Consider the following 24,892-nt stretch of genomic DNA (forward strand, 5'->3'; position numbering starts at 1 on the left):
TGATCGGGTGAAGATGGTGGACATGCACGCAAAGGAGCCCTTATTTCTTTGTTCGTTGTACTCTGGCGTGATCAACCTGTGGAATATTGAGACCCAAGTGATGCTCAAGTCATTTGATACTGGCACGGGGCTTCCGGTGCGATGCGTGCGGTTTATTCCCCGGCTTCAGTCATTTGTTTGCGGCACGGATGACATGATGATTCGCGTCTTTAACTACAACACGATGGAGAAGACGAAGACCTTTCAGGCACACGATGATTATATCCGAGGTATTGCTGTGCATGAGCAGCTGCCTATTATTTTAACTTGCTCTGATGACATGACGGTCCGGCAGTGGGACTGGAGCAAAAACTGGGCTCATGTAAACACACACGAAGGTCACTTACATTACGTCATGGGCGTTGTGTTCAATCCGAAGGACCCTTCCACCTTCGCCACAGCCTCGCTAGACTGCACCGTAAAAGTGTGGAGCATCAACAGTCCGGTGCCAAATTTTCAACTTGAGGGACATGAAGACGGCGTGAACTGCGTTGACTATTACCCTGGCGGTGATAAGCCCTACCTGCTTAGCGGTGCCGATGATCAGACTGTGCGTTTGTGGGATTATCAGACAAAAGCCTGCCTACAAGTTTTTTCTTACCACACGGCAAATGTTACTGCAGTTCTGTTCCACCCAAGTCAGCCTGTGCTGTTTACACTGGCAGAAGACATGGAGATGAAAATTATTGCCTTCGATACCCACCGCCTTCTTTTAAGTGTTGACCATTCTCGCATGAATCGGGGGTGGTCAATGGCGGCAAGGCGTTATGCAAACGTCTTGGTCGTTGGTTACGACGGTGGGACAGTGGTGTACAAAGTGGGTGAGGACAAACCTGTGTACTCGATGGATTCCTCTGGAAAAATTCTTGTAGCCGTTGGAAATGAAGTGACGCGTATTGACGCAAAAACTATTCCGGCAGACGCGGCTGATGGCGATGTTCTTTCTCTCCCTACAAAGGACATGGGCGCTCTCGAGACATCGCCCTCTGCAATTTTGCATGGCCCAAGTGGACAGTTTATTGCTGTGATTGGCGAGAATGACTACACGGTTCTTTCGTCACTTTCTATGCGACCCAAAACGTACGGTACATGCCTTTCGTTTGTGTGGGGCCCCGAGAACGGCTCCTATGCTGTCTTGGAGACTTCCATGACGTTGAAAATCTACAAAAATTTTAGGGAACGTGCGACAATCAGCCTCAGTGAATCAGCGGAGAGATTGTTCAGTGGCCCGCTTCTGGGTGTTTGCACGGCATCCAGTATCACTTTCTATGACTGGGCATCATTGAACCTCATTCGTCAAATCGACGAGTGTCCCAAGATGGTACAATGGAATGACGGTGGTGACTTGCTGGCCATAGTCTCTGAGACAGCCTTTTTTACGCTGCGTTTTAGCAGTGAGGCGGTAATGGAGTTCCTTGAGACGCAAGAAAGCACCCCTGAGGAGGGGCTGGAATTTGCCTTTGATGTCGTAGAGGAGGTCGGGGAGAGCGTGAAGGAGGTTCTCTGGGTTGGAGATTGTCTTTTGTTTGTTAATCAGGCGCATCGACTGAATTACTACATTGGTGGCGAGACAAACAGCATTGGGGTGCTTTCACGAAATCAGTATCTTCTTGGTTACTTGCCGAGGGAAAACCGGATTTTATGTATTGACAAGGACAAGAACATCACGAGCTATCTGTTTCGTTTGAAAGTCATTGAGTACATGGCTGCCATTGTCCGTGAGGACTTTTCGACTGCTGAGGAACTTCTTCCCTCCATTGAGATGAGTGAAAGGATGCGAATAGCGCAATTCTTGCAGGCAAAGAACCGCCTTGAAATGGCGCTGGAGGTGACCACGGACGATGATCATCGCTTCGATCTGGCGGTGCAGCTGGGAAGAGTGTCCCTGGCAAACGAGATAGCGGAGAGGTCCCCGTCTATGGTTCGCTGGAAGCAGGTGGCTGACCTCGCTCTTGAGAAGGGCATGCTTGAATTGGCCGAGGGAGCTCTGCAGAAATGCGGCGATAGCAATGGTCTCTTATTGCTCTATTCCTGCAGGGGTGATATGGACGCAATGTCAAAACTGGGAGACACATGTGTTGCGAATGGAAAGGCAAATGTTGCGTTCACATGCTTCCACCTCACAGGGCGTTACGCGGATAACGTGGAATTGCTGTGCCGTACAGGGAAGGTTGCGGAGGCTGCCTTTTACGCCCGCACATACGCTCACAGCAAGGTGGACGAGGTGGTAATGAAGTGGAAGGTTGCCGTCGCCCTGTTGCCGCGCGTGCGTGAGGCCATCGCCAGCCCAACGGCGTACCCGAATCTCTTTCCAAACATGCGAACTGTCTTGCCAGCATCACCGGCGCTTTCGCAGGTTGTGGAGCGAACCCCACAACGAAGCGCAGGTGGGCATTTGGATCAAAAACCCGCTGGGAGTAGCCAAGAAGAGGAAGGCAGCGCCGCTTCTGTTGGATCTCCCCAACCTTTTATGCCCCCTACAGTTTCCCGCGGCGAAACTTCAGCATTACCTGCCGAGGTGCATGATGGAACGCCTGCCGCGCCACCGCCGTCGTTGGCCAGGGGCACCGAGGCGGGAGCAACGCCGGCTGCTCCTGCATCGACCGACGATTACAATAATGACGCCGAAGGGTGGGCATAGCCGTGGGATTTCCCATGCAATGTGGACTAAGCAAACACAATGAAGGGGAAAATTTAAGGGTTTTCTATATATAAAATGAGCGGAAGAATGGGCGCGTAGTCTTGCACATTTTAGGGGGGAAAAAGGAAATGAGAAAGTTAGAAGCAAGCACACGAGACACCGATAGATATGTATCCGTACGGATAGATGCCCTTTTTTGTGTCACCTAATAGGAAGAACATCAATATTAACAACAGCAAGAAAAAAAAAAAAAAAAAAAAAGAGAGAGAGAGAAAGAGAGAGAGAGAGAGAGAAAATTCGCTCTTTATTTAGTTGTTATGTGCGGATCTGTGGAGACAGAAAAGGAAGAAGGAGAGTTGTGGTGATGGGATAGTTGATTGTTTTTTTTTTTTTTTCTTGTGTGCGTTCGTATATATGCGTTGGTGCATGGTGTCTTTTTTGTATTTGACACGGTGTTTGTTCTTATTGCTTTTTCTTCCTTTCTTCTTTGCTTTTTCTATTTGATTAGGCCCTGTGAATAGCACTTTGTGCATGTTAATTAAATTTCGGTGCGTGGCTGCGGTGGCGGGGGGGTTTTGTCGAAATCTGCACCACACGACGATGCCGTATTTATTCCCGCGCCTTGCAGGTGACTGGACGTGCGCCTGCGGGTTTTCAAATTTTGCGTCCAGGGCGGTGTGCTTTCAGTGTCACAGGTCGAAGTCGGTGCTTCCTCGCGACGTTAATGAGCCACGGGCGGCGATGGAAGCGCAACAGAGCAGCTTTAGGAGGGGTGACTGGATGTGTGCCTGCGGGGCGCACAACTTTGCGTGGAGGGATCGCTGTTTGTCTTGCGAGGCACCGCGGAAGGCAAGTGATAAACAGAGACAAGGGAGCGGCCTGCGACTACTTCCCGGCGACTGGATATGTGAGAAATGCAAAACGCATAACTTTCGCGTGCGCGGTGAATGCATGCAGTGCGGCTGGAAGCCTGCCGTTGTGAATCCCGCCGGCACAACCAGCCTCCGCGCAGACAGTAGCGCCAAGCAGGCACCGTGGACTTGTTTGACGTGTCACACCGTCAACGAGAAAAAGACTACATCCTGTGAGGTTTGCGGTAGCATAAACGGAACCTTCGCAGCTCCCTCGAGACCGGCCGCCGTGTCTGCACGGCGTGACGACTGGCACTGTGATCAGTGTGGATTTCTTAACTTTTCTTCACGGGCACGCTGCAAGAATTGCGGAACGTTATCTGCGATAGCGAGCGGTGCCACTGACCCCTCACTGTGGATTTGCGGGTGCGGATACAAGAATTTCAGGGACCGTGAGTCATGTCGCGATTGCGGAGCTTTGAAGTCGTCACAGCCGTAGGGAACTTGCGGTCGAGAACCGCCTCCTTCACATTGTCCATTCAGTACCAGAGTTGTCGCGGGTAAAAGACGTCAACTCACATGCATGCATTACACACGTATACCTTTATTGCTTTCTTTACTTCTCATACTTATTTTTGTGCTATGATTATATGTACATCCATATATATATATATTTCATTGCCATGTGGCACGCAACTCTCCTTTTTTTTTTTTTGTTGTCCTTTTATTGCTCCCAATAAAAACAATTAAAAAACACATGTAAATTGTTAATAGTCTCCATGCCGTCGTTTTTTCCTTCTATGCCTCCCTGCGATAGAGCGGCGATGCTGACGGTTTGCGAGGCGCGACGACAGTACCTTGCCGCTCATGTTACGCAGTTATACGCCAATACCAATCCGGCCGAGCTCTGGAGCAGCATCGTGAAGTACAGAGAGCGAAACAGCACCGAGTTGCTCGATACAGTAAATTCTTACGATGAGCTACGGTTATCCTACAGTGGGTATAGGAAGGTCGTGTACAGCCTTGTTTTTCGCGTTTCGCCTGAGGAGGAAAAACAGGCGTCTGTAGAGGAGCGAGAGTCCCGCAAAAAGCTTTACTTTAACCACCCCTTTCTTTCACCGGCAACTTTCCTCGCTTTCCCACGAGCCGAGGACGGAACGATTCCCGCTGTTCCCATGTATGCCTTTGCCGCGAAGCGTCTTCTGCTATACAGAATGCGGGTGGAACTGGAGTTGGTGGCAAGAGTTTTACCGCCATCCCTTCAAGATCCCGCCACGAGGGTTACCCATCGTTTGTTGTGTCCCCCGAGTTCATCCTCGCCACTTTCAAACGGGCTTACACAGGAGGATATTGAGGCGTTTTTATACGATTTGCTTCCCAACTTGCGGCTGGTTCGCGATATGCCGCCCTGGATGCAGCCGTACTATCTTTGCCATGCCTCTAGGAAGTTTATGTTCATGTGTGACACAAGACGCACGGGAGCGATATCTATTGAAAGCATGATGAAAAGCGATGTCTTCTCGGAACTTTTAAGGGTGTTTGAGAGTGATGCGAACGATGCCATTGTGGTCTTCACAAAAGGGTGTACAGTTGACGTGGCTGCGTCACTCGTGACTGCCGATGCGGCGGAGGATGACACGATTCCGGCCCTTGTGCTTTTCCATGAGGGAGAGGGTAATAACCAAGACGACATGTATATTGTGAAGACGTTGACAGATGGCGTAGTTTTGGAAGTCCGACGCGGCCAGTTGTACTGGAACTCTGGATCAACGGAATTTCTTCAACCAGACGTACTTTGCATGGACAACTGGTTTTCCCTGGCACTTATGGCTCGCATTTACGAGCACTTTACGAGTCTAGACATTGACGGTGATGGTGTCCTCACGGTGGATGAGCTTTCCCGCTATAGTGACGGCAGCTTCACGCGGCTGGTGATTGAGCGGGCCTTTGAGTGTCACGTTCCGCACAGCGGCAAGCGACACATTATGGATTACAAGACCTACTTGGACTTTGTCATTGCGACAGAGCACGCCGCGACTCTCCCTGCGATGAAATACATTTGGAGCATACTTGATCTTGAGGAGAACAGGAAGTTTGTGACGGTTGAAACACTGCGGTGCTTCTGCAAGGCGATTGCAAACGAACTTATTGCAAACGGCCTCATGACAGACATTTCTGCGCAGTCGATTCTTTCAGAGGTGATAGACATGATTAATCCAAAGTGGCATGAATGGGTCGAGCTGGATGATATCGTGCGTTCAGGCCATCAAGCGACGGTCCTTCCAATATTGCTGAGCTATCGCAACTTCTACGCATACGATTGCCGCGAACAGACAGCCGCCGCGGCCAATGACGAGTACGCATGAGGTGCGTAATGCAATTGTTCTGTGAGTTCCTCCATGGCGCCGTAATGGAAACAGACGCGCGAAAAAGCCGAGGGATGCAGGAAAAAAGAGAGGGGCAAAAAGAGTAAGAGACACAGCGACAAGAGGTTTACATTGGGACAAACGAGTGAAAACAATATTTGTGTTAACCATCTCTCTTTTTTTTTTTTTTTGTTGTTGTTTTCCACTTCTAACAAAAAACCGAAAAAACAACAAGAAACAAAAAAAAAAAAAACTTTTCTTCCATTTATTTCACATACACAAGGGCAGGGTGCAGACACAGACGGACAGACACAAGCACGCGCCTCGGTACATTGAGAATGGTGAACTACCCGAAGAAGAAGACGATGTATTGCCCGGACGCGCGTTGCAAGGCGCATAAGAGCTTTAAGGTTGTGCAGTACAAGGCTGGCAAGGCACGTCTTTATGCGCGCGGCAAACGGCGTTACGACCGCAAACAGTCCGGTTATGGCGGTCAGACGAAGCCCATTTTCCACAAGAAGGCCAAAACGACAAAGAAGATTGTCCTGAAGCTCCAATGCTCTAACTGCAAGTCCATCATTCAAAACGTGCTCAAGCGCACGAAGCACTTTGAGCTGAATGACAAGAAGAAGACTGGCAACAAGGACCCCACGTGGTAGTCTCTACCACTTGTTTTCTTTTGTTGTTTTCTTTCTGTTTCTCTTTTTTCTTTTATATTTATATTTTTATGTGTATTGAGATTTTGGTTGCCATTTTTTTTGTCTCGTGTATTGCTTTCTATTTTTTATTTTATTTTTATTTTTACTTGTGTTTTATTTATTTTTTACTTTTTCTCTCCGAATTGACAGTTGCAAAACGCATTAATTTCAGCCTCTAACAGAAGTCGTACGAACGTCCACGGACCCAAAACATGTTTCGATTTTCTTATCGTTTTATGGCTCGCCCTGCTCTTCGCAAGGGGGCTGCCAAGGCTCCCAAGGCGGTGAAGGTGCAGCCTGTCAAGTGCCTGACGCAGCCTGCTGCTTCGATCCATAACGCCTCCGTTGTGCCACCCCTCGAGGTGGTGCCCCCAAGGATGCCGTCGCTTGACATCACACCGCCATCGCACGCCACTGCAGTGGCGACGGATGCGGGGAAGGTGAAGGCCGCATCCCTCAAAAAGACAGTAAAGAAGCCGACGAAGAAGCCGGCAAAGGTGGCGAAGAGCAGTCACAATAAGCCCACAAAATCAAAGGCGGAGGCAGAGACCGTGACACCGAAATTGACTCCAAAGAAGCCGATGAAACTGAAGTCGGTTAATAAACCCAAAACGAAGGAGGTACCGAAGGAATTCAAGGCGGCGAAATCAAAGGTCCCCAAGAAACTGAAATCGAAGCCAAAGCGCAAGTGAACCACTCAGAAATTTAATGCAAGGACTGGCCTAGGGCGTTGGGTAGAGAGAAACCAGACAGATATAGAGCTCAGAAGAGCATTTTTTTTTTCTTTTTAATAATTGGGTGGTGGAGAGCGAAAGTCAGCCGACTTTTGTCCTCTTTTTTTTTTTTTTTTTTTGTGGGCGGCATAAGTGTGGTGGTAACGGCTCACTATTTTTTATATCAAAGAAGCAAGAAAAAAACAAATAAACAAAGAAAAGAAAAGGAACAGGGAAATTAAAAGAAAATATATATTTTTTTGAGCAACCATAAAGCATGTTGAGTTTTCTTTTTTTTTTCCGGTTGCCGCTTCCCTTTATTTTGTGCTCTGTCTGTCTTCCCATCCACTGTGGCTAATTCCTTTCTTAACCGGTTACTTTTGTGTTTTTATTATATATATATATATATATATATATATTATATTTATTATTATTATTTTTTTATTATTTTGGCGACTGCACGAAGGAACGGCTGCCGCTGCACAGCGTCTCAGGAGTTTAGTCTTCTCTCTTACGCCCTTCGCTTGCGCCATCTTCCATTGCTCTCTGTGCAATGTTGCGAACAGTCTTGATCCTCGGTCGTGTTGCCGGCGCGAGGAGACGCAAGTTGCATGTCGGCTTACGGGGGGTGCGGGCCACGAAGCAGCTTGAAAGGGTTCATAAACGTCTCCGCGAGGACGAGGCGGAGCGAGCCTTCATGCAGAAAATTCGGGAGGACCGCAATCGACGGGAAAAAATTATCGCCAAGGCACTGCGACAAGCACTTGCCAAAAAGGAGAGGGAGGAGTCAAAGTTACTGAGGCAATATGAGGCAAACAAAGTGAAGGCCGTCGAGGAGTTGAGAAAACTGAAGGAAAAGCAGGAGGCGCCCCCTGCGGTGGCTGCGCCTCAAGTTCAGAAGCCCGTCCGTGTTCCTTGCGCCAAAAAAGCAGAGATCCCAAGGGAGGAAATTCAACAACGCCGAGCGAAGGAACGCGAGGCTGAGAAAGCATTCTTTGAGATGATTGAGAAGCTACGGAAAAGGCGTGTGTCGGAGATGCTTGCCGAACAGGAGTTCGAGAAACAAATAAGAGCACGGATGGCAAGCGTTGAGAAGGAGGAAAGTGGTTTGGGTGGCAGCGAGTCTCCCGCGGTGCCAAGCGCGACGGACGAACCTGCCGACTCTGTTACTGCCCAAGACGCGAATTTCGCAAGCAACCAGACGACGGAGCTTAAGGAGGTTGCTGAACAGACTGAGGATATCACACTGAAGGAAATGGAGGAAAATTCAGAGGTAAATGTGGCTCTTGAGGAGCCTTCCCGTGTGGCCTCCGCCAAAGTGTCGCAGGAAAAACAAAGACCGTCCATTGGAAAGGAAAAGAAGAAGACGCTTCAAACGAGTCAGGAGCAGCCAAAACCTCGTGAGAAACGACGTAAGAGAATACAGGTGACCGATCACGTCCCTGCCACTCCTCAAATGACGGTTGAAAATCCTACGGATTATGTCCCAAGAGTTTCTGATCACGTTTACCCGCCCGTGTTTCAACAACCAACCCACGCTGTTTCGCTAACCGGTTTCAATGAGCCTCCAGTGATTTCTTCCATGGCGCAGACACCGGACTTTGGGCAGAGGCATGTGCAGTCGCTACCTTCTCTTGAGTCTCCCGTAATCCCTTTGCGTCCACGGGCGTTGGACACATTTCTTCCTGTAGCACGTGTGGCGCGGAGTATGCCGGTAAGTTTTCCCCACATTATTCCTGCGGTGCGACAAGCTAGAGAGCGTCCAACTTCAGGTGCCGGACTACATCGTCTATAAAGGGTACAGTTTTTGTGGTTGTTGTTGTTGCTCAACTCGCGTTTGTGGTGAGTGCACTACCCCACATCATGACGAGCGAGCTACGGCAGGGGGGAAGGCGCTATAAATAGAGAGAGAAATAGAGGGGAAGAAAAATATTTTGTTAAAATAAAGCATATCTATCTATCTATCTATATATATATATATATATATAAGATAAGGAAAATGACAGAAAAAATTGATGGAGTTCGAGAGAGAAGGAAAAAAAAAGGGATATTATTTATTATTATTTTTTCCCGTATTTGGTTGTAATTTGTTTTCTGCTTCTTCACTTATTTTTATTTTATTTTATTTTATTTTTTACATGCGTGTGCCATGTGGAGTTACTGTAGCAAAATTGGAATCTATGGAAGAACAGTTTCTGTTCGACTCTTCACTTTTTTGTTCGTGTTGTTTGCAAAAAACAACGACAGAAACATCTTTTTTGGCTTCTCTTGCGTTGACTATTTTGTGTGTGTTTTAATTCACACACAATTAAAAAAAAATGCAAATGCACAAGCAACAGAAGGAAAAAAAAAAAAAAAAAGAGGGAACCCCCGCAAAGGGAAGGGGTTGTAATGCTTTGATAATGGCATTCCACATCAGAGCGTACACTCTGATGGCGGCACCCTTCTTGATTTCCGTCTCTGCCGCCGGTGCGGTGCTTTTAGCACGCGTGTTTGTGAGGAGACGTTCGAGAAATGCGGTGCTTTTGGTTTTGGAGGCGCGGGCGTACGAAATTATTGATGTTTTTGTAAAAGCCGCGAGTGGCAGCACAGACGACATGCCTGAGCGGGAGGAGGAGGGGGCATGTGTTGAGGTAAAACTAAACTGGAAAAACGCGAAGCTGCTGCGTGTTCCTGCATTATTCTTTGACGGTGGCCATTTGGACATTATGGACCTCTTCGAGGTGTACAGCGGCCTTTTGAGGAACAAAAGTTCCGATGAGCTTCTTATTTGTGACTCGTGGAATTGTTTGGTAGCAATCGTGAGACATCACCTACGGCGTCAATTGAAGGAGGATAATGCCCTGTTGCTTGACGAAATGCAGGCAGAAGGGCTTCTTGCCGTCTGCATTTTGCTGCGGCGGAGGTACGACATAAAGAAATCGTCATTATTGTTGAACAGTTCCCCATTGGTGGAAAATTTTCCGGAGGGGCTTTTTCAACTTTTTTTGAGTGCGTACCGTAAAAAAAAGTCGACCCGATTGGGACTACTTTCTTTTTTAAAACTTGTTTGGGGGTCCTGTTCCACACGACAATTGATTGGGTTAATTTGTGTCTTGTTGCTTTCGCCGGATGTTATTCTTATGGCACTTGTTGGATGGCACACGGACATGCATTGGATGTCAGTGTGCGTCACCGAAATTGAGAAAGCGTTAACTCCAGAATCGGTGTCATGCGAGAACTCCTTTTTTCAATTTGTTAAGGGAAATTTCTTTGGTGCAACCGGGGCGCTTGTAGCCATTGCGGTTAATTCCATTGGTCCAATTGAACTGATTTATTGCCTTCGGAACCTTGTCACTAGCTATATTTTAATGGACCTTGTCACGGCGTTCCACGTCAGCGCCTACTTGGAGCTTGCGACTGCAGACTATAACCCTGACGATAACTGGTCGCTATCGCAGAGTGTTTTAAATGCACTTTGGCAAGTCTCAAGTTTGGTGATGGGTGAACTACAGAGCCAATTGCCTTTCTTGACGCAATTGTTCTGCAGCGCCTGGGTTGTGATGCGCTTTCCCGTAATGGCGCTGACTATTTGGTTGGGTGCTCAGTGGAGTGACCTTGTGGAATTTCTCAATGAATCACTCTACTTAGAGTCTCAGTACGCCAAGCGCCATTTACTCTCACTGGATGGCTTCCCCCATCAGGAAGAAGGGGAAAGTCGTAACGAAAAGAAGGACTTTGAAGAAGGGCGCATGCTTCTTGACGGCCAACTAAATTTTCCGTCACCCATCAGTTTGATAATGAAGACAGGCGATTTTTTTGTGGGCAATAATAACGCCGCAGGAGGAAGACGGAACTCATTTTTTCAGCTACAGACTGTTGCTCCAGCCGGCATGCGGCAACACCACGGCCTAGCCGTCCTCCTACTTGTTTTTTTGGAGTTAAAATTGATCTCGAAACCGTCTTGGAACTGCATCTTGCAGAATGCATCTTGGCCAATGGCCCCTACAGCGCTTGTGAGGCACATTGTTTACACCTTGGAAAAGGCTTTATTATTTGAAACTAAGACAGCAAACCCCCAAAGAATTCAAGGGGTGAAGGCAGTCATGCAGATCATGTTGTGTATGAGGGAAGGAATTTTTGAGGCTCGCAGCGGCTCACGATACGTTGCGGAATATCATCAGGGATTTATGTTTTTTCGGCAGAACGGCATGGAGTTAGGGGTAGTCAAGGCTGTTGTTGAGACTCCTTATGGGAGTAGAAATGACAAGAGGGAATATTTTATTCGTGATTTTCTCCGTGGGGTATTTCGAACAACTTCTGCGATGCCACTACTTCTTACCTCAATTGCAACGCTTTGTTCTTTGAAAGCGTACCTTGAGCAAGATGCGCTGGAGCAAAGCGGCGTCATTTCGCATTTGGAGTTTATTCAACATGCATTTCCTCTTTTTCCCACTTTTGCCGATTTGTTTTATGAGGAACACGGCCTTAGTGCGGCGCAGGTTGACCTGGCGCGTGTCCAGCGACAATTAACTCTAAGCGGAAGCTCGCTTGGGTGTTATCAGGTGCTGGAGGAGCTGCAGTTTGTGCAGCACAAGATTGATCGCCCCATTATGGATCCCCCACCATTGATGGAGGGCCCGTGGAGCATTGAGTTTCACGATGTTTCGTATCGGTACAGCGAAGACAAACCTTATATATTATGGCACGTTTCGTTTAGGGTCGAGAAGGGGTCATTTCTGGGCATTACCGGGTACAGTGGGGCGGGAAAGACAACAATCTTGCGTTTGTTAAATGGGACTTATGCGCCCACTTTGGGGGAAATACGAATTAACGGAATAGATATCCGCCGTTATCCTGCCCGAATGCTCCGGAGGAGAATAGCAAATGTTTGGCAGGAGGAGAGTCAGCTGCGGTTATTTGATCATCTTTCTATTGCAGACAATGTAGCATTCGGAAATCTTTGGTCATGTTCTGTGACAGACATTTACGGTGCCTTGTCTGCAGCACGGGCTTTGAATTTTGTGCAGAACCGATCTTCTAACATCTTTGCACCACTGCGTGCCCAGGAGTTTAGTGGTGGGGAGGTGGAGCGCCTTTGCATTGCTCGAGCGCTCATGAGAAAAAGCTCGGAAGTGTGCGTTTATGTTTTTGACGAGGCGACGAGTGCAGTGGATACGGAAACGGAGCGGTCGGTTTTTTGCTTTCTTGGATTGACCGGGGAAGCCAAGAGAACGCGTCAAACAACATGTGTTATTGTTTCGCATCGCCTTGCAACGTTAAAATCGGCAGATACGGTTCTTGTTCTCAACGATGGAAGAGTCGAACAGCTTGGATGCTGGGATGACCTGTGCAAGGGCAAAGCCGATTCTTGTTTCTTACGAATGATGCGGTCACAACAGTTGCCATTGTTTGATTCATAGAGAGGGATATCCCGAGAGCGAGAAGCGTCACCTATAAGAGGGAGCCGATTGTTTTGAAGCCTCTGGAGAAGAAGAGAGGAGAGAAAATATATAGATATTTTTTGACATTTTGCCTACAATGGGTGGGCTTAAGCGAACTTTTTATTAATTTATTCACACTTTTTGTGACGACAGTGCTGATACAAAAAGTTGAAATTGGGGGGGGGGGGATGGAATTTGGGATACACTTTTGGCAGAGAGACAGTTGGTGACGCATACAATTATTGCAAAGCCAGCCACAGGAAGAATTATTCTTTTTGGAGACTGGCGGGGAGTAGGAAATGAAGGAATTTTATACATGTGGTGGAATCGTTACTTTCTGAGGAAGCAGAACGTGTTATGCTTGTGTCTGCTGGGCGAAGCCACTTAGCGGTCCATCGCCGGTGCTCTGACCGTAGCATTTAGGTGCTGGGGCAGGCAGCAGCGAGACGGTTGCTTGAGGAAGATCCGCCGAGGAGTGAGATGAAATGAATTTATTGTTGCTGCTGTGCAAAAAGAAAATGAAAAATAGGTGTCTGCTGAAATGCGGGTGAACCTACCTGTGGCGCCATGATTCTTGAGGGAGAAGGCAAGGAGAGAAATAAGGCGGATACTATGCGTAAACACCGTTGCACATGGTGTCATCCAAAGCTATACCCATTTTTTTTTTTTTTCTGCTTGTGTTTTTTAAAAATAAATTTGTTGGCTGTTATGCCAGCCATCATTGTCAAGCACGTCCGCCCTGCTGAGTGAAGATGCGAAAGAAATCCCCGACACCCGGAGATGGCGCTGCAGTGGGAAGGCGCGAAACACAACCGCGTTACGCATCCGCCCCGGGCTGGCACGATAGCTCGATAATCCGGCGTTGCCGAGAATCAATGAAATAACAAATCAACAAACCAGGCAATCCATAAAAAATGGAAAGAAAATAAGAAATAAATGCCACCAGCATCGGCTTTATGCCGCATCTGCGAGAGCTCTTGTGCCCTCTCGTTGCGCGGAGGCGCTGCTGGCAGCAGAGCCGTTCCACGTCAAAAAAGAATCTGCGCCAGCTTCTTGGTGAAACACAATTTCCTCACTTCCCCGGTGTCCACTCCATGTTTTTCTCCAGGCGCCTGCGGAGCCGGGCAGCGGAGTAGATGCGTACTCGTCCCCTCTCGCACAGTTCACGCTGGCCTGATTTTAATGATGTCCACTCGATGCCGGTGGCAGACCGTGCGGTGGCGGGTCCGTCCGTCACTGCTGCAGCGCTGAAAACCGCATGTCGGACGTTGAACTTCTACCGGTCTTAGTTCCATCGGGCTGCCGCCCGCCGTGCGAAGTGCGCTTTCTCGGCGACAGCGTGGCGCTGATGAATGGATGTGTGTGCCACTTTGGGCACACGGTGCGCTGTTCCCCGGTGGCATTCTCCTGCGCGGAGGCGGGGTTCCTGTGTGGGTTTGATGTTCTTTATGCGGAGGTTCGTACTTTGCAGCGCGTGGTTATTTAATCTCCATTTTTTAGTGTCCTGAATTTCTTGCTGTCGGGTGTTTGTGCCGGGTGTGTGTGGTCAACCCCCGGCATTGCCCGCCTGCCCGTCACATTGAGGGCATTGAAGGAGTGCTGTGTTCTTTGGTGCTGGCTGCAGCTCTGTTCTGGAGCGTTCTTTTGCTCGTATGCGGGATGGTGGTCCTGCTATCGCTTGAACCCCGAATTCACAGTAAGTGCGTTCGAGCGGGGCGGATGGAGTCAGATATTCATATTCCTGGGGATGCTTCCTAATTGTCGGGGGCGGCCTTGATTGTGGAAGTGCCGGAGATGAAGTCTGAGCCCTGCTCGTTGGTCGTACGACGCTGTGCGGAAACTGCTTGAGAGTGCCTTCGGCCTGGGCCGTGCAGTCTGCGGCGGAGGTGCGATCAGTGTGCCGTCCCTCGCTCTCGCCCTCGCTCGAGTGGCGGGTGGCGGTTCCGGTGGAATTCCCGGCGGTTCCAGCTCGCCGGGGAACTTGGCTTTCCACAGCGCGTGGGAGCGCGTAACGCCATCGGCGTTAGACATTTGCGTCACGACACCACGGCGGCAAGCACAGCGCCTGCCGGGCGTCGCATCGTGGTGGGGTGGGGTCCAGCGGGAGGAAAAGGCGTTTCCGTGCGAGGTTCTTTGCGTGCCTGTTGTGCGGCATCTAGGCCGCAGCGACCGTAGCAGCCATCCGTATTTGTGCGAAACCCCGGTGCGGAGGCGGGTCAGTGCGGCCTCTTCCCCACGAGTGAGGATGGCGTCCGTGTGCGTGGGTTCCCAGTCACCTGCTACGGTGGGGCGATGAGCCTCTGGCCTGTGCCGTCGGGCACGAATAGTACATTCGGCCAGTGCGACGATGCAGGTAATCCATCCATCTGTGATCTGTGCGAGGTCAGACGCCTTATTGACTTATGCATCACGTGTTTCGTTCCTCGACATGCCGCAGTGGCCAAAGACAAGCTGCATCCGTATGCGCGCTCCTCGGCGCTGCGGGTGACAGAAAAGGGCACTTCGACAATGTGATTTACCACGGGATCCAGATGCCGCGAGAGGAGCCGCTTTTGTGGTGCAGTGAGGAGAGATTGTGAGCCTGTGAAGGTTGACACACTACACGGCACACTGCCTGTCCGCGGGATGCTGCTCAATGGCTTCTTTACACCAAGGTGTTGGGCGATGCATTCTGCTCTGCGGCTGCATGGCACCGGTCCTGCGCCGGCCCTGGCAATGTTTATCGGCGTTCCATTCAGGTAGAGCAACGCCGTCTACGCACTCGCCGTATTCCACGGCGGGAATGCGACCGTCACACCGTAATGCATGCACCCCAACACAGCGGCGATCAGCGCTTGATTGGTGTCGTTGGCGTTCTGTAAGGTGTGGCATTCCTGCTGGCGTGTGCTACTTCATTGCTCGCCACGTGGGCGCGAGCTTCACGAGGTACTGGCAGTTTTCGAGGAAGCCGTTGCAAGAGCGCCTGCTGTACCCCGTCGGGTATTGGTATCCCGCGGCGCAGCAGCGGATGTACGGCGGCATGCTGACGAACATGAGGGGCAGCCACGTGTACTGGTGCGTGTTCCAGCTGTTGGTGCTGTGCGTGGTGTGCCTGATTGCGGCTGTGCACCCGCCCGTGGGAGGCTGCCACGCCCAGTACTTCTGCATGGCGGCTGTGCTGCTTGCGGGCGCGGGCGTGGTTGCCTTCACGAACATGATGCGCTCGGCCTTCCTGACGGTGATGCGCGCGGCGAGCTTTGCGCTGCTTGCGGCGCTGTGCCTTGTGAGCGCGGCAAACCACCTTGCGCCGAGCGACGGCGGAGCGAGGGCGTACGCGGCTCTTGTGCTGCTGCTGACGACTGAGCTGCCTGCGGTCACTGTGTACAGCGTCGTTGTGTGGTACATGGAGGACCGCCACTGGCAGGAGCTGCGCGAGCCGCAGCGTGGAGGGCTGGAGGCGCTGCTGCGCGATGGCGAGGAGGGCGACGAAGAGACGCAGAAGCCCCACGAAATGACGTCATTGTCGTGCGCCTCAGGCACCACCGTTGCGTCGTCGTACCGACCACCCGCACCGCCGTAGCAGCCTGTGGCCGGTGACACCCGCTCAGACGCCCTGAGCCTGTTTGACCGTGCATCCAGTGTGAGCTGCAAAATTGGTTACGCCCTCCTGTGACGTGCAACAAGTAGAATTGACAGGTTTGCAGTGCTGGTTGGGCGATAGCGAGGGCACGGATGTGCTGCGCACCACAGCCATCCATCGCTCACAGCACCGACAGCGTTGCTCTTCATTTTTTTTTTGATTTGTTTCTGTTTTGTGCGACTGAGCTTGTGACTTTCTTTCGTTCCACGATGACTGCGTGGGAGGAGCTTCGGTTCGGTTGCCGGTTCACTGTCTTTTTTGGGTTGCTTCTTTTTTTTGCTGAAATGTACGTGTTTTTCTTCCTGCTGCGTAACCGAACTCACCTTGTGCTGTCACACTGTGTGGATGGCTCTCTTGCTGTGGCTGTCAGTCATGCCTGTGGGTATTCTCTTTTTCTCTCTTTATTCTATTCCCTTTTCTTGATTTTTGGTTAGTGTTCAGGTTTAACTCAATCCAACTACGAAGACAAGGAGAAACAATGCCTGGAAAGCGCAAGAGAGTGCAGGGTGACGATAATAACGAGAGTCAAGCGTCTGCTGTGCCGCAGGGAGATCGTCAGACGAGAGCAAGGCTGTCGTCCCATGACGAGACGGATTAACCCGCTACGACTTGTAGAGGAGTTGAGGAACCACGGCAACCGCAGTGGACTCTTGACAGTCGGCTGGATAAAGTGCTGCTGGAGGAAAGGAACGCATCACCAACATGAGGCTGAATGATTTCCTTCGGAATTATTTTGGCGGCAGGGGCGTTGAGGAATTCAATGAGAACGTCTATATGAAGGATGTTTTGGGTAGCCCCAGTGAGTTCATCCAAGAAGAAGTGTTATTGAGCACAATAAAGGCATCGCTGTCATTCGAAGAGCTGAAAAAGGAGCGTAAAGAGTCTTAAATGCTATTGGAGGCTTCACATAAGCTTAAAAAGGAATATATTGTCACTCTCAGACATTGGAGTAAATTTGAAAGAAAGGATACGGTCACTCCTCTTGCAAGGACACAAATAAACAAAGCCTACTCTTATGTGCTGAGAGAAGAGAGGCGGGAAGCAGAAGAAAGGGAAAGGCGAGAACGACAAGAACTGGGGATTGACATTTCCACTAGGATTAATTATGCGGTGCTTAAAGGAAGGGTTCGCGTGGATGAAATGAAGCTGAATGACTTTCTTACGACGGAATTGGACGGCAGGGGCGTTGTGAACACAAATCGGGATGTCTTACTTGAGGAGTTTTTTAAGGACCCCAAGAAATATATTTGCGATGCGGGAGTATTGAACGAAATACAGGCATCCGATCGTTACAAGATGATGGAGAGGGCTGTAAGGGATGAAATGGATAAGAAGCTGCAGACAAGCTTTACGAGAAAGGTGTGGACAATCTACTGAATTGGTTGGTGGCTGCTGCGGAGGTAAAAGCAAATGTTCATTGCATCACTAAAGATACTTTGGATGCGGCCACCGAGGAAGTGAGGAACCCAAAGAATTCGAGCGCACCGATATACCTGGAGGGATGCTACGAGTCTGTGTACAATGCGGGGTGGCATCGTGTCGTGGAGGTTCCTGGCGGCGAGGGATAGGAATGGATGTGAGGGAGGAGGGTGAACCACCGCAGTCATGGACGTACAAGGCAGTTGGCGAATTCCTCGAAAAGGATGACGGTGTGGAGCAGTCCGGTGCACCGCGTCCCAGGCTGATGGTGCTCACCTCGGACAAGGGATGGCCGTACTCGTGGTGTGTGTGTGTATTCAATCGTGACTGCCATGTGAACTGTGAGGTGGATCGAGTGTGGCGGATCGTCAAGGGCGATCTAACCGCGTGGCTCAGCATTCACGGTGGGACCGAGTTTACGCCCAAGCGGCGTCTGTTGGTTGGGACGCCCGGGATCGGGAAGTCGATGAATGCCGGCTCGTACCTCCTCTACCAGCTGCTGCACTGCGATGCGGAGAAACTCCAAATGGTTGTCCATCGTTTTGGAAATACGACGTACGTGTTTGACAAGACCATCCAGACGGTGACAAGCTACACGGATAAGTCCATGATGATAAAAGCTGTGAAGGAACTGTCTCGGCGCGGGATGAAGGGGTATATTATCTACGATGTGGCAAAGAAAGGAACACCGCCAGCGAGTTATTTTGCTTCTTTGCGTGAATGGGGCATGATTGTGGTGTCATCCCCAGAGGTAAGCAACTATGATGGATGGGAGACGGAAGTAAAAGCCACGCGAATCATCATGAATTGCCCCGAAGAGATGGATGTGAAGGCGATGTGTGCGTGGATGAAACAAGGTCTGGATCCAGATGAGCAAACGAAATATTGGAAGATGGTTGAAAAACACATGGAAAAAGTGGGGCCGCTTCCGCAGCATATATTTCATGCGAATGATTTTAAAGCACGATTTGGTGCCGTTGAGGATGCCTTGGAAGCGATCAATTCTCGGTATGCTGACGATCGCTTTATACTTCCGGGAGGGAGGCTATGGTATTCTAAGGATCCGTCCCAAAAACTCGTGAGGATTGTCCGAGCAAGAGGAGAAGTCGGTGCTGAGGTATTTCTCAACGCACCGATATCTGTTTGCCTCGAGCGTCGAATACCGCACCATTTCTGGAAACGTGATGAGTGAGAGGGATATATATATATTTCTGTTGCTATTATTGGGGAAGAGGAATACTCCTTTGTCCGAGTGTATGGGAAGGTTTGGCTTGCGCGCATTCATGTTTTGGGGAGTTTTTCGGTGCATTAGTAGAGGACGTTAAGGAGCTGAGGTCACCAGCACGCCGTGTAGGACAGTACGCGGTGCTGAAATCACATCCTGGAGGGCACCCCACCGAAATATGTGAAATACCTGGAGTTGAAGAAATTGATGCGAAACAAAATATGAATTATCGGGTGCTGTAAATACCGGCGGTCCAAAACTTTCCGCTGGTGGACGGCTTTTTCTTTGTTGATTCGCCGCGGAAGACGCTGGTTGGGCTGCAGATGACGACGGCGGGTGAGCATCACACCATACCCAGCACTGTGAGGCTGTTCAATGAACGCCTGGCGGAATATTTTAATGGTTGGGACGAATTATCCCGAGACATATCGTGGGAGATGATTTATGTGCAGCACGAAAACAGCACAATGATAACGAACTGGCAGAGATGTGGTCCCGTCAATACCAATAATTTGAGCGACGCTGAAAAAGAAATTGTGGCGTTCTGGAACGGAAAGGTACACCAATACCAGTTTGTGTTGACAACTGATTTTGTAAACAAAATCCGAGAAAAGTGAATACATTAATCTTCTAGAAATGGGATAGGCAAGAAAATTGAAAAAAATAAGTAGTAACAAAGTGCATTTCTTTCTGGTGAAATATATTAGGAAGTATTTTAACGATTTTTATATGTGTGTGTGCCTACGAGGTCTGGACAGTGAATGCCTTTCTTTTCAGAGAACCATTGTGATCAGCAGTGCCACACTCACCACACCCTTTTCTCATTTTATTTTATTTTTTTCCACCAGAGGCGCATCGTCACTGGAGGCTGTTGCGCACTATAGGGGCCGCATAATTTTTCATTATTTTCATGGGATTTTGTGAAAAGAATGCTTGAGAGGACGGCTGGCTGCCCAAATAAATTCATATCTCGCGCAAACGAAGATATCTTTTCACAACCTTTTCCTCTTCTTTCGCACGGTCTTTTGGGAGACCGCGATTGAGGGAGTCAGGGAGCCGACAGCTGTAAGACGAAATTATTATTATTTTTTATTTTTGCCTTCCCACCCACCCACTTTGTGATCCCCACCTTGCGGCGGTTTTTTGCGGGTGGAGGAGCCCAAAGGCCTGCCACTTCGCAGGGGATAAGTGTTTCTAATTCTAACTGTGCGCAGCAGTCCACGGCAGTGATTGACAGAATGTATATATATTTTGGGGAAAGCATTACGGCGAACTCATTGCCTCTCCATTTACCGCTTTTTTTCCTGTCCTTTTTGGATGATTTCAGACCTCGGCCAGTGGCCCAGAAGATTATTCAGTGTTGTTTCCCTCTCGGTCTCTCTCTTCTTTTCTTTCTGACTTTGACCTTTTTTCTGTGCATGCAACAAACGCACAGCGCAGCATTCAAGGTGATATTCTTCCAATGGAGGCGAAAGCCGTTTCTGCTCCCACCAGACCACGACGCCGTCCTCGCAGCTCCCCGCGACAGTACGGGTGGACGGCAACACGGTGCAGTTGAATTGCTCCCAGCCCCTGAGGGATGCCGGATTTGCGGTCGCTGAGGCCTTGTTTGACGTCGATGTGGCGTTGGACGGTCCGGGCGCAAGTACACTCTTCCGAAAATTGTGTGCCACTGCCGCCCCCAACTTTCCTCAGGAACGCAAGAACATGGTGGCCTTCAGCTACGGCGTGCGTTCGTCACCAAAGCGACAACTCATGTACGGCTCTGCAGCTGGAGAAGGATATGCTGCTTGAGTCATCACTGAATTTATTCGGCTGGGCGCCAAAAAGGGCATTTTTGCATTCTCATGCCATGTCATTGGGTCAACAGAGCACTGCGCAGACCTTCTTGACGCCGACAAGGAGCTCGGAGTTATTGTGGGCTCCGTGAAGGAGGGACCTCGTGTGCGAATGGTGGCGCGAATTCGTGTCTCATCGGCCGGCGACGTTCGTGCGGCGATGGAATTTATCGTCAAAAACTATGAGAAATAGCTTTTCCCCATGCTGTGTGAAAAGCAGCCAACGCCTGAGCTGGAGGCAATGCCTTCTTATTTGCCCGACACCGTCGTTCTTCAGCTTTACCGCCATGATGGTGAGGCGGAGTTTACACATTATATGGATGCAAACTCCCTGACATTTGTCGCCTTGGGAGATGCCGAACGGCCCGCTTTGTGTGGCATTGATGCCGCCGCGCAGCTACACTACGAAGGGGCCCAACGAGCACTGGTGTCGGCAGCAGGAATTGTCTCCGGCATTCGCCGTCGTCGTCTGCGCATTCCCTTCGGCATGTCAGAACTCAGTCAGTTGTTGCGCCGGGCGTACAACACGGAAAAAGGAAACCCCAACAATACCCTCACTGGTTCTACCGAGACGGTTTTATTGGCTCACGCCTTTTCGGATGCCGTGTGGGCGGAGGAATCGTTCCATTGTCTCTCCAAGACTTGTCGTGTTGGCAATGTTGTCTCAACCGGAATTGGATCCGCCACAAGGGATCTTGCCGTTGACAAGTGGCGTCTTGAGCAGGACATCATGGAGTTGCGGGATGAACTCATGATTGCCCGGACCGTGTACGACTACAGGCATTGTGGCTATGAATCCAACAGGCCCATTTCAGACATGGATGAGGAAGGGATGAAGCGCGTCAACGCCATTGAGAGCAACCGTGAGGAGGCGCGGGAATGGCAGCTGAGTGTGTTTTGCGAGCGCGCCATGCATGAGGCGGAGAAGATGGCCGAATAGCTTGAGCAGGGAGGTGGGGCCACGTTGGATGAAATTTAGAGGACTCTGGAGGCGAAAAGCGGGAGAGCAGTGCTCTGCAGGCTGACCGCGAAAGCCGCATTTGGGAGTACGAGCAGACGTTGGAGAAGATCCGAACGAGGAAACAGGACGAGGAGAGTGCCTCGGAGAGGTTGCGGCAGGAGATGCAGCAGCCGGAGCAAGAACTCAGCCTACGGCAGAGCGCCATTGAGACGAGGGAGCAGCAGCTCGAGATGGTTCTACTTGACGGGGCGACGGGGCGAGAGGCCATCATGCGGGAGCGGCATTCTATTGAGGAGGTGCGAAGGACCGTCCGGGAGGAGCGGTGTCGCCAGCGGAGGCAGTGGATCCATCAGATTAAGGAAACGAATCCAAGGGTCCTGGAACCGGTGCGTCTGTTGGCCGAGGAGCGGAAGAAGAAGTGCGAGTAGGCGACAGCCAAGGAGGACGCCGCCGAGAGGGCTCTTGCTGCCGACATCAAAATGATCGAGGAGTATTTGCCGAAGCTCATTTCCCTTGAAGACATTCCTGTGAACCCGGAGGAGACGGACATCATTCGACGCCATTTTGACGAGGTCTTCACGCAAGGAGAACAGACATACTTGGCCAGCGCTGAAGAGGAACAGGCCCGCAAGGAGAGGCTGGGACGAGGACTCGAGGTGTATCGACAGCGTATGCTTGATGACTACGTGGGAAAGGAAAATGGAAAACTGCATGACGCCGAGGCAACGGAACGCCACCTCAGTTCTGTTGTGGATCAGGTGCTGAATTAATTACGCAACGGGGTCCGCGTGGCAAAGACAACAAGCAAGGGCAATGCTCGCAGACGCCTATATGTTTTCTCTCGGAGGACTGCAAACGTATTCATTCCTGTGATCTGGACCATCAGGGATTCCCGTTAAATCGCAAACGGCCTCCAGTCACCATTTGGATACGTGACATCGAAAAAGTTCTCATCGGCCTGTCCACAACCTCATTTGTGAACTACAGCGGCGAGGCACAGCTGGCAAAAACACGCCAGGAGGCAGTTTTTGAAAATGGAACGCACCGCCATGATGCCACGCAAAACATCACTCCGTCCAGCCTTGGAACAAACAACCACCGCGCATTCGCACTTTTACTTCGCGGTGGGAAATCACTGGAGGTAGTTTGTGAGACTGACAGCGACTGCGAGGCCTGGCTTGTTGCTCTCAAGCGTCTACTGCATTTGAGGACTCCTGTGGAAAGGCTTCTTGAGGAACGACGGGGTACGTCAAGAGACGCACGTGCGCAGCCAAGCGATAATGACGTGGAAATGCGGTGGGGCGGCCCAATTGACATTCGCAATATGGAGGATTTGTTTTGTTGGCCCCCGATGCAGCAACTCTTTGCGGCGAGATCACATTCCGCCAGCCCTCTTCCTTCGGGTGTAACAGGAGCTGGCTGAAAAGTCTCAAAGGAGCACAATAACCGCCTGTGGTGTCCGAGTTTGCTCGGGCCTGGATCTCTTTTGCTCTGGCCGACTTTACGACTAATTGTGCGAAAAGCGTGTCGTTCCTCCTCCGTACTAATGCCGTGGGATCTTTTAGTGTTTTTCTCTCTTTTTTTCCCATGGCTATTTGTGGTTTCCTTGTGTGCACTTTTGGATGTATTGAGGCGGCTGGTTGGAGAGAGGCTAACTGCCGCACAATTTTGTGTGAAAAGGACTTTTGAACCCCACGTGTTTGGGTTATTAGCGAGTAAAGGGAAGAAAAAAGGAAATGATGGTCATCACCACTACTACTGCTGCTTCTTTTCTTTGCTGCCGGTTTTAAGTGGGCTATCCATCATTTCTTGTGGGTGTTCCACACCCTTCTTCTTTTTCCTCTGTTTCTGGATGCGTGTTTTTAGCACCGCCGTTGTGGGGCCATTGCTTTGCCAACATGTATACGGGGGTGGTGCTTCTTCCCATAGATGTGCCGTGAAAAAATATTAATACATTTTTAAATGCGCCGTGTGCTTTTCTGTGTGCTTGTAATGTGGGGCTTAGGCCTCACCCAGGCAGGGGCAATGACACCTTTGCACCATTGCGAGGCGGCCGTCGAGGCGGTGCAATAGCACAACAAACTGTGCGTTCCATATCACACAGAGTATTCGCTACTGTGGGAATCGAACACTTGTTTTTTGGTGAAACTACCACGGCTTATCCACTGGGTGCGGTGCGTTGATTCGGCAAAGGGAACAGAAGGACGTCCTCTATGAGGTGTGCCTATGGAAGGAGAACTGAACTGCTACCTTGGTGACTATAAAATATTGGTATTTATCTGAAACGAGAGGGCGCATCGCTGTGCATGACGAGACTTCATTCATACGGACGTGAGGCGGCGGGTGGAGGAGGCCAACGGGCATGGGCAATACGAGAGCGATGCCATTGTTGCCTGTTGAGATGATTTGAGCAGTGATGATGATAATGATGGGGCGAACACTCTCAGGTAGAAACGCTCTTCTCGATTTCAGGGTATTAAAGTTGCACGGTAATTTGCCGCAGGTTGACCGGAGCTCTTTTTGTGAGTTTTTCCAACACTTCGGTGGAGCTGCTCGGCGTTCTCCAAGAGGGTGTTCTGTTCTGCACAGGCGTGGCTGTCCGAGGATTGTATCCGCCACGGGCGGACTGAAGTGTGCACGACGATCCTCCGACAGATCCAGCGTGTTGTATTCACCGCACTGGACGGTCAATCCCGCATTGGCAACGTTGGGGATTCTCTGCTGTTCCTCATGCCACACGAGGCAGGATGCATCCCATGCGTGAGGACCCTTTATCGTCAAAGAGAGAGGGATCAGTGGCTCTTTACGGGAAATGAGGCGGCAGCAGCAGCAAATGGAAGAATGATAATACGACTCGTCTCTTTCCACCACCTGACGACGTTGGACCCAAAAAGGGAACCACATGTGAATGCAACGCACAGCCACTTACGTGTGCACTGTTATTCGACTTGTCGTGAAGCGGGATGGAGCCGTCAACGACTCACCTGGCGGAGATGCGAGCTGGAACGATGATCTCGCCCGACTCGCACCGTGTGTGTTCCCATCGTACATGCAGGCGCACGCAGGGCACTACAGAGAGCCTATAAACCGTTTTTTAAA

The 24,892-nt window shown here is 50.3% G+C and overlaps 8 protein-coding genes and 3 pseudogenes across 8 annotated transcripts, besides 17 other annotated features; all 11 read left to right on the top strand.

Annotated features, from left to right (window-relative positions):
• Positions 1-14,108: a sequence feature (heterozygous, Esmeraldo-like haplotype).
• On the top strand, positions 14-2,680 carry Tc00.1047053507105.10 (beta prime COP protein, putative; the record flags this gene model as incomplete). The annotated part of the gene is made up of 1 exon (XM_806324.1): positions 14-2,680. One exon carries the CDS (start codon positions 14-16, stop codon positions 2,678-2,680), a length of 2,667 nt encoding a protein of 888 aa, XP_811417.1.
• Positions 2,918-2,940: a microsatellite.
• Positions 2,941-2,973: a microsatellite.
• Positions 3,212-4,030, top strand: Tc00.1047053507105.20 (hypothetical protein, conserved; the record flags this gene model as incomplete). The annotated part of the gene is made up of 1 exon (XM_806325.1): positions 3,212-4,030. The coding sequence occupies one exon, from the start codon at positions 3,212-3,214 to the stop codon at positions 4,028-4,030; it is 819 nt and encodes a 272-aa protein (XP_811418.1).
• Positions 4,311-5,897, top strand: Tc00.1047053507105.30 (hypothetical protein, conserved; the record flags this gene model as incomplete). Its single annotated transcript, XM_806326.1, has 1 exon — positions 4,311-5,897. The coding sequence occupies one exon, from the start codon at positions 4,311-4,313 to the stop codon at positions 5,895-5,897; it is 1,587 nt and encodes a 528-aa protein (XP_811419.1).
• Positions 6,108-6,150: a sequence feature (A-rich).
• Positions 6,236-6,556, top strand: Tc00.1047053507105.40 (60S ribosomal protein L44, putative; the record flags this gene model as incomplete). The annotated part of the gene is made up of 1 exon (XM_806327.1): positions 6,236-6,556. One exon carries the CDS (start codon positions 6,236-6,238, stop codon positions 6,554-6,556), a length of 321 nt encoding a protein of 106 aa, XP_811420.1.
• Positions 6,567-6,657: a sequence feature (T-rich).
• Positions 6,672-6,728: a sequence feature (T-rich).
• Positions 6,808-7,287, top strand: Tc00.1047053507105.50 (uncharacterized protein; the record flags this gene model as incomplete). The annotated part of the gene is made up of 1 exon (XM_806328.1): positions 6,808-7,287. One exon carries the CDS (start codon positions 6,808-6,810, stop codon positions 7,285-7,287), a length of 480 nt encoding a protein of 159 aa, XP_811421.1.
• Positions 7,495-7,557: a sequence feature (A-rich).
• Positions 7,701-7,736: a microsatellite.
• Positions 7,737-7,759: a sequence feature (AT_rich).
• Positions 7,862-9,103, top strand: Tc00.1047053507105.60 (hypothetical protein, conserved; the record flags this gene model as incomplete). Its single annotated transcript, XM_806329.1, has 1 exon — positions 7,862-9,103. The coding sequence occupies one exon, from the start codon at positions 7,862-7,864 to the stop codon at positions 9,101-9,103; it is 1,242 nt and encodes a 413-aa protein (XP_811422.1).
• Positions 9,258-9,296: a microsatellite.
• Positions 9,356-9,377: a sequence feature (AT_rich).
• Positions 9,419-9,442: a microsatellite.
• Positions 9,627-12,710, top strand: Tc00.1047053507105.70 (ABC transporter, putative; the record flags this gene model as incomplete). The annotated part of the gene is made up of 1 exon (XM_806330.1): positions 9,627-12,710. One exon carries the CDS (start codon positions 9,627-9,629, stop codon positions 12,708-12,710), a length of 3,084 nt encoding a protein of 1,027 aa, XP_811423.1.
• Positions 14,109-14,875: a sequence feature (areas not merged during assembly with more than two copies in the genome that could not be assigned to a particular haplotype).
• Positions 14,876-16,265: a sequence feature (haploid, Esmeraldo-like haplotype).
• Tc00.1047053507105.80 (dispersed gene family protein 1 (DGF-1), putative) lies at positions 15,367-16,290 on the top strand (the record flags this gene model as incomplete). Its single annotated transcript, XM_806331.1, has 1 exon — positions 15,367-16,290. One exon carries the CDS (start codon positions 15,367-15,369, stop codon positions 16,288-16,290), a length of 924 nt encoding a protein of 307 aa, XP_811424.1.
• Positions 16,266-24,892: a sequence feature (areas not merged during assembly with more than two copies in the genome that could not be assigned to a particular haplotype).
• On the top strand, positions 17,053-19,611 carry Tc00.1047053507105.100 (annotated as a pseudogene).
• Positions 19,908-20,349: a mobile genetic element.
• Positions 20,068-20,091: a sequence feature (AT_rich).
• On the top strand, positions 20,457-23,342 carry Tc00.1047053507105.120 (annotated as a pseudogene).
• Positions 24,210-24,892, top strand: Tc00.1047053507105.132 (annotated as a pseudogene; the record flags this gene model as incomplete).

This window comes from Trypanosoma cruzi, genomic scaffold (assembly GCF_000209065.1).
Source record: "Trypanosoma cruzi strain CL Brener 1047053511963 genomic scaffold, whole genome shotgun sequence".
Classification (NCBI taxonomy): Eukaryota; Euglenozoa; class Kinetoplastea; order Trypanosomatida; family Trypanosomatidae; genus Trypanosoma; species Trypanosoma cruzi.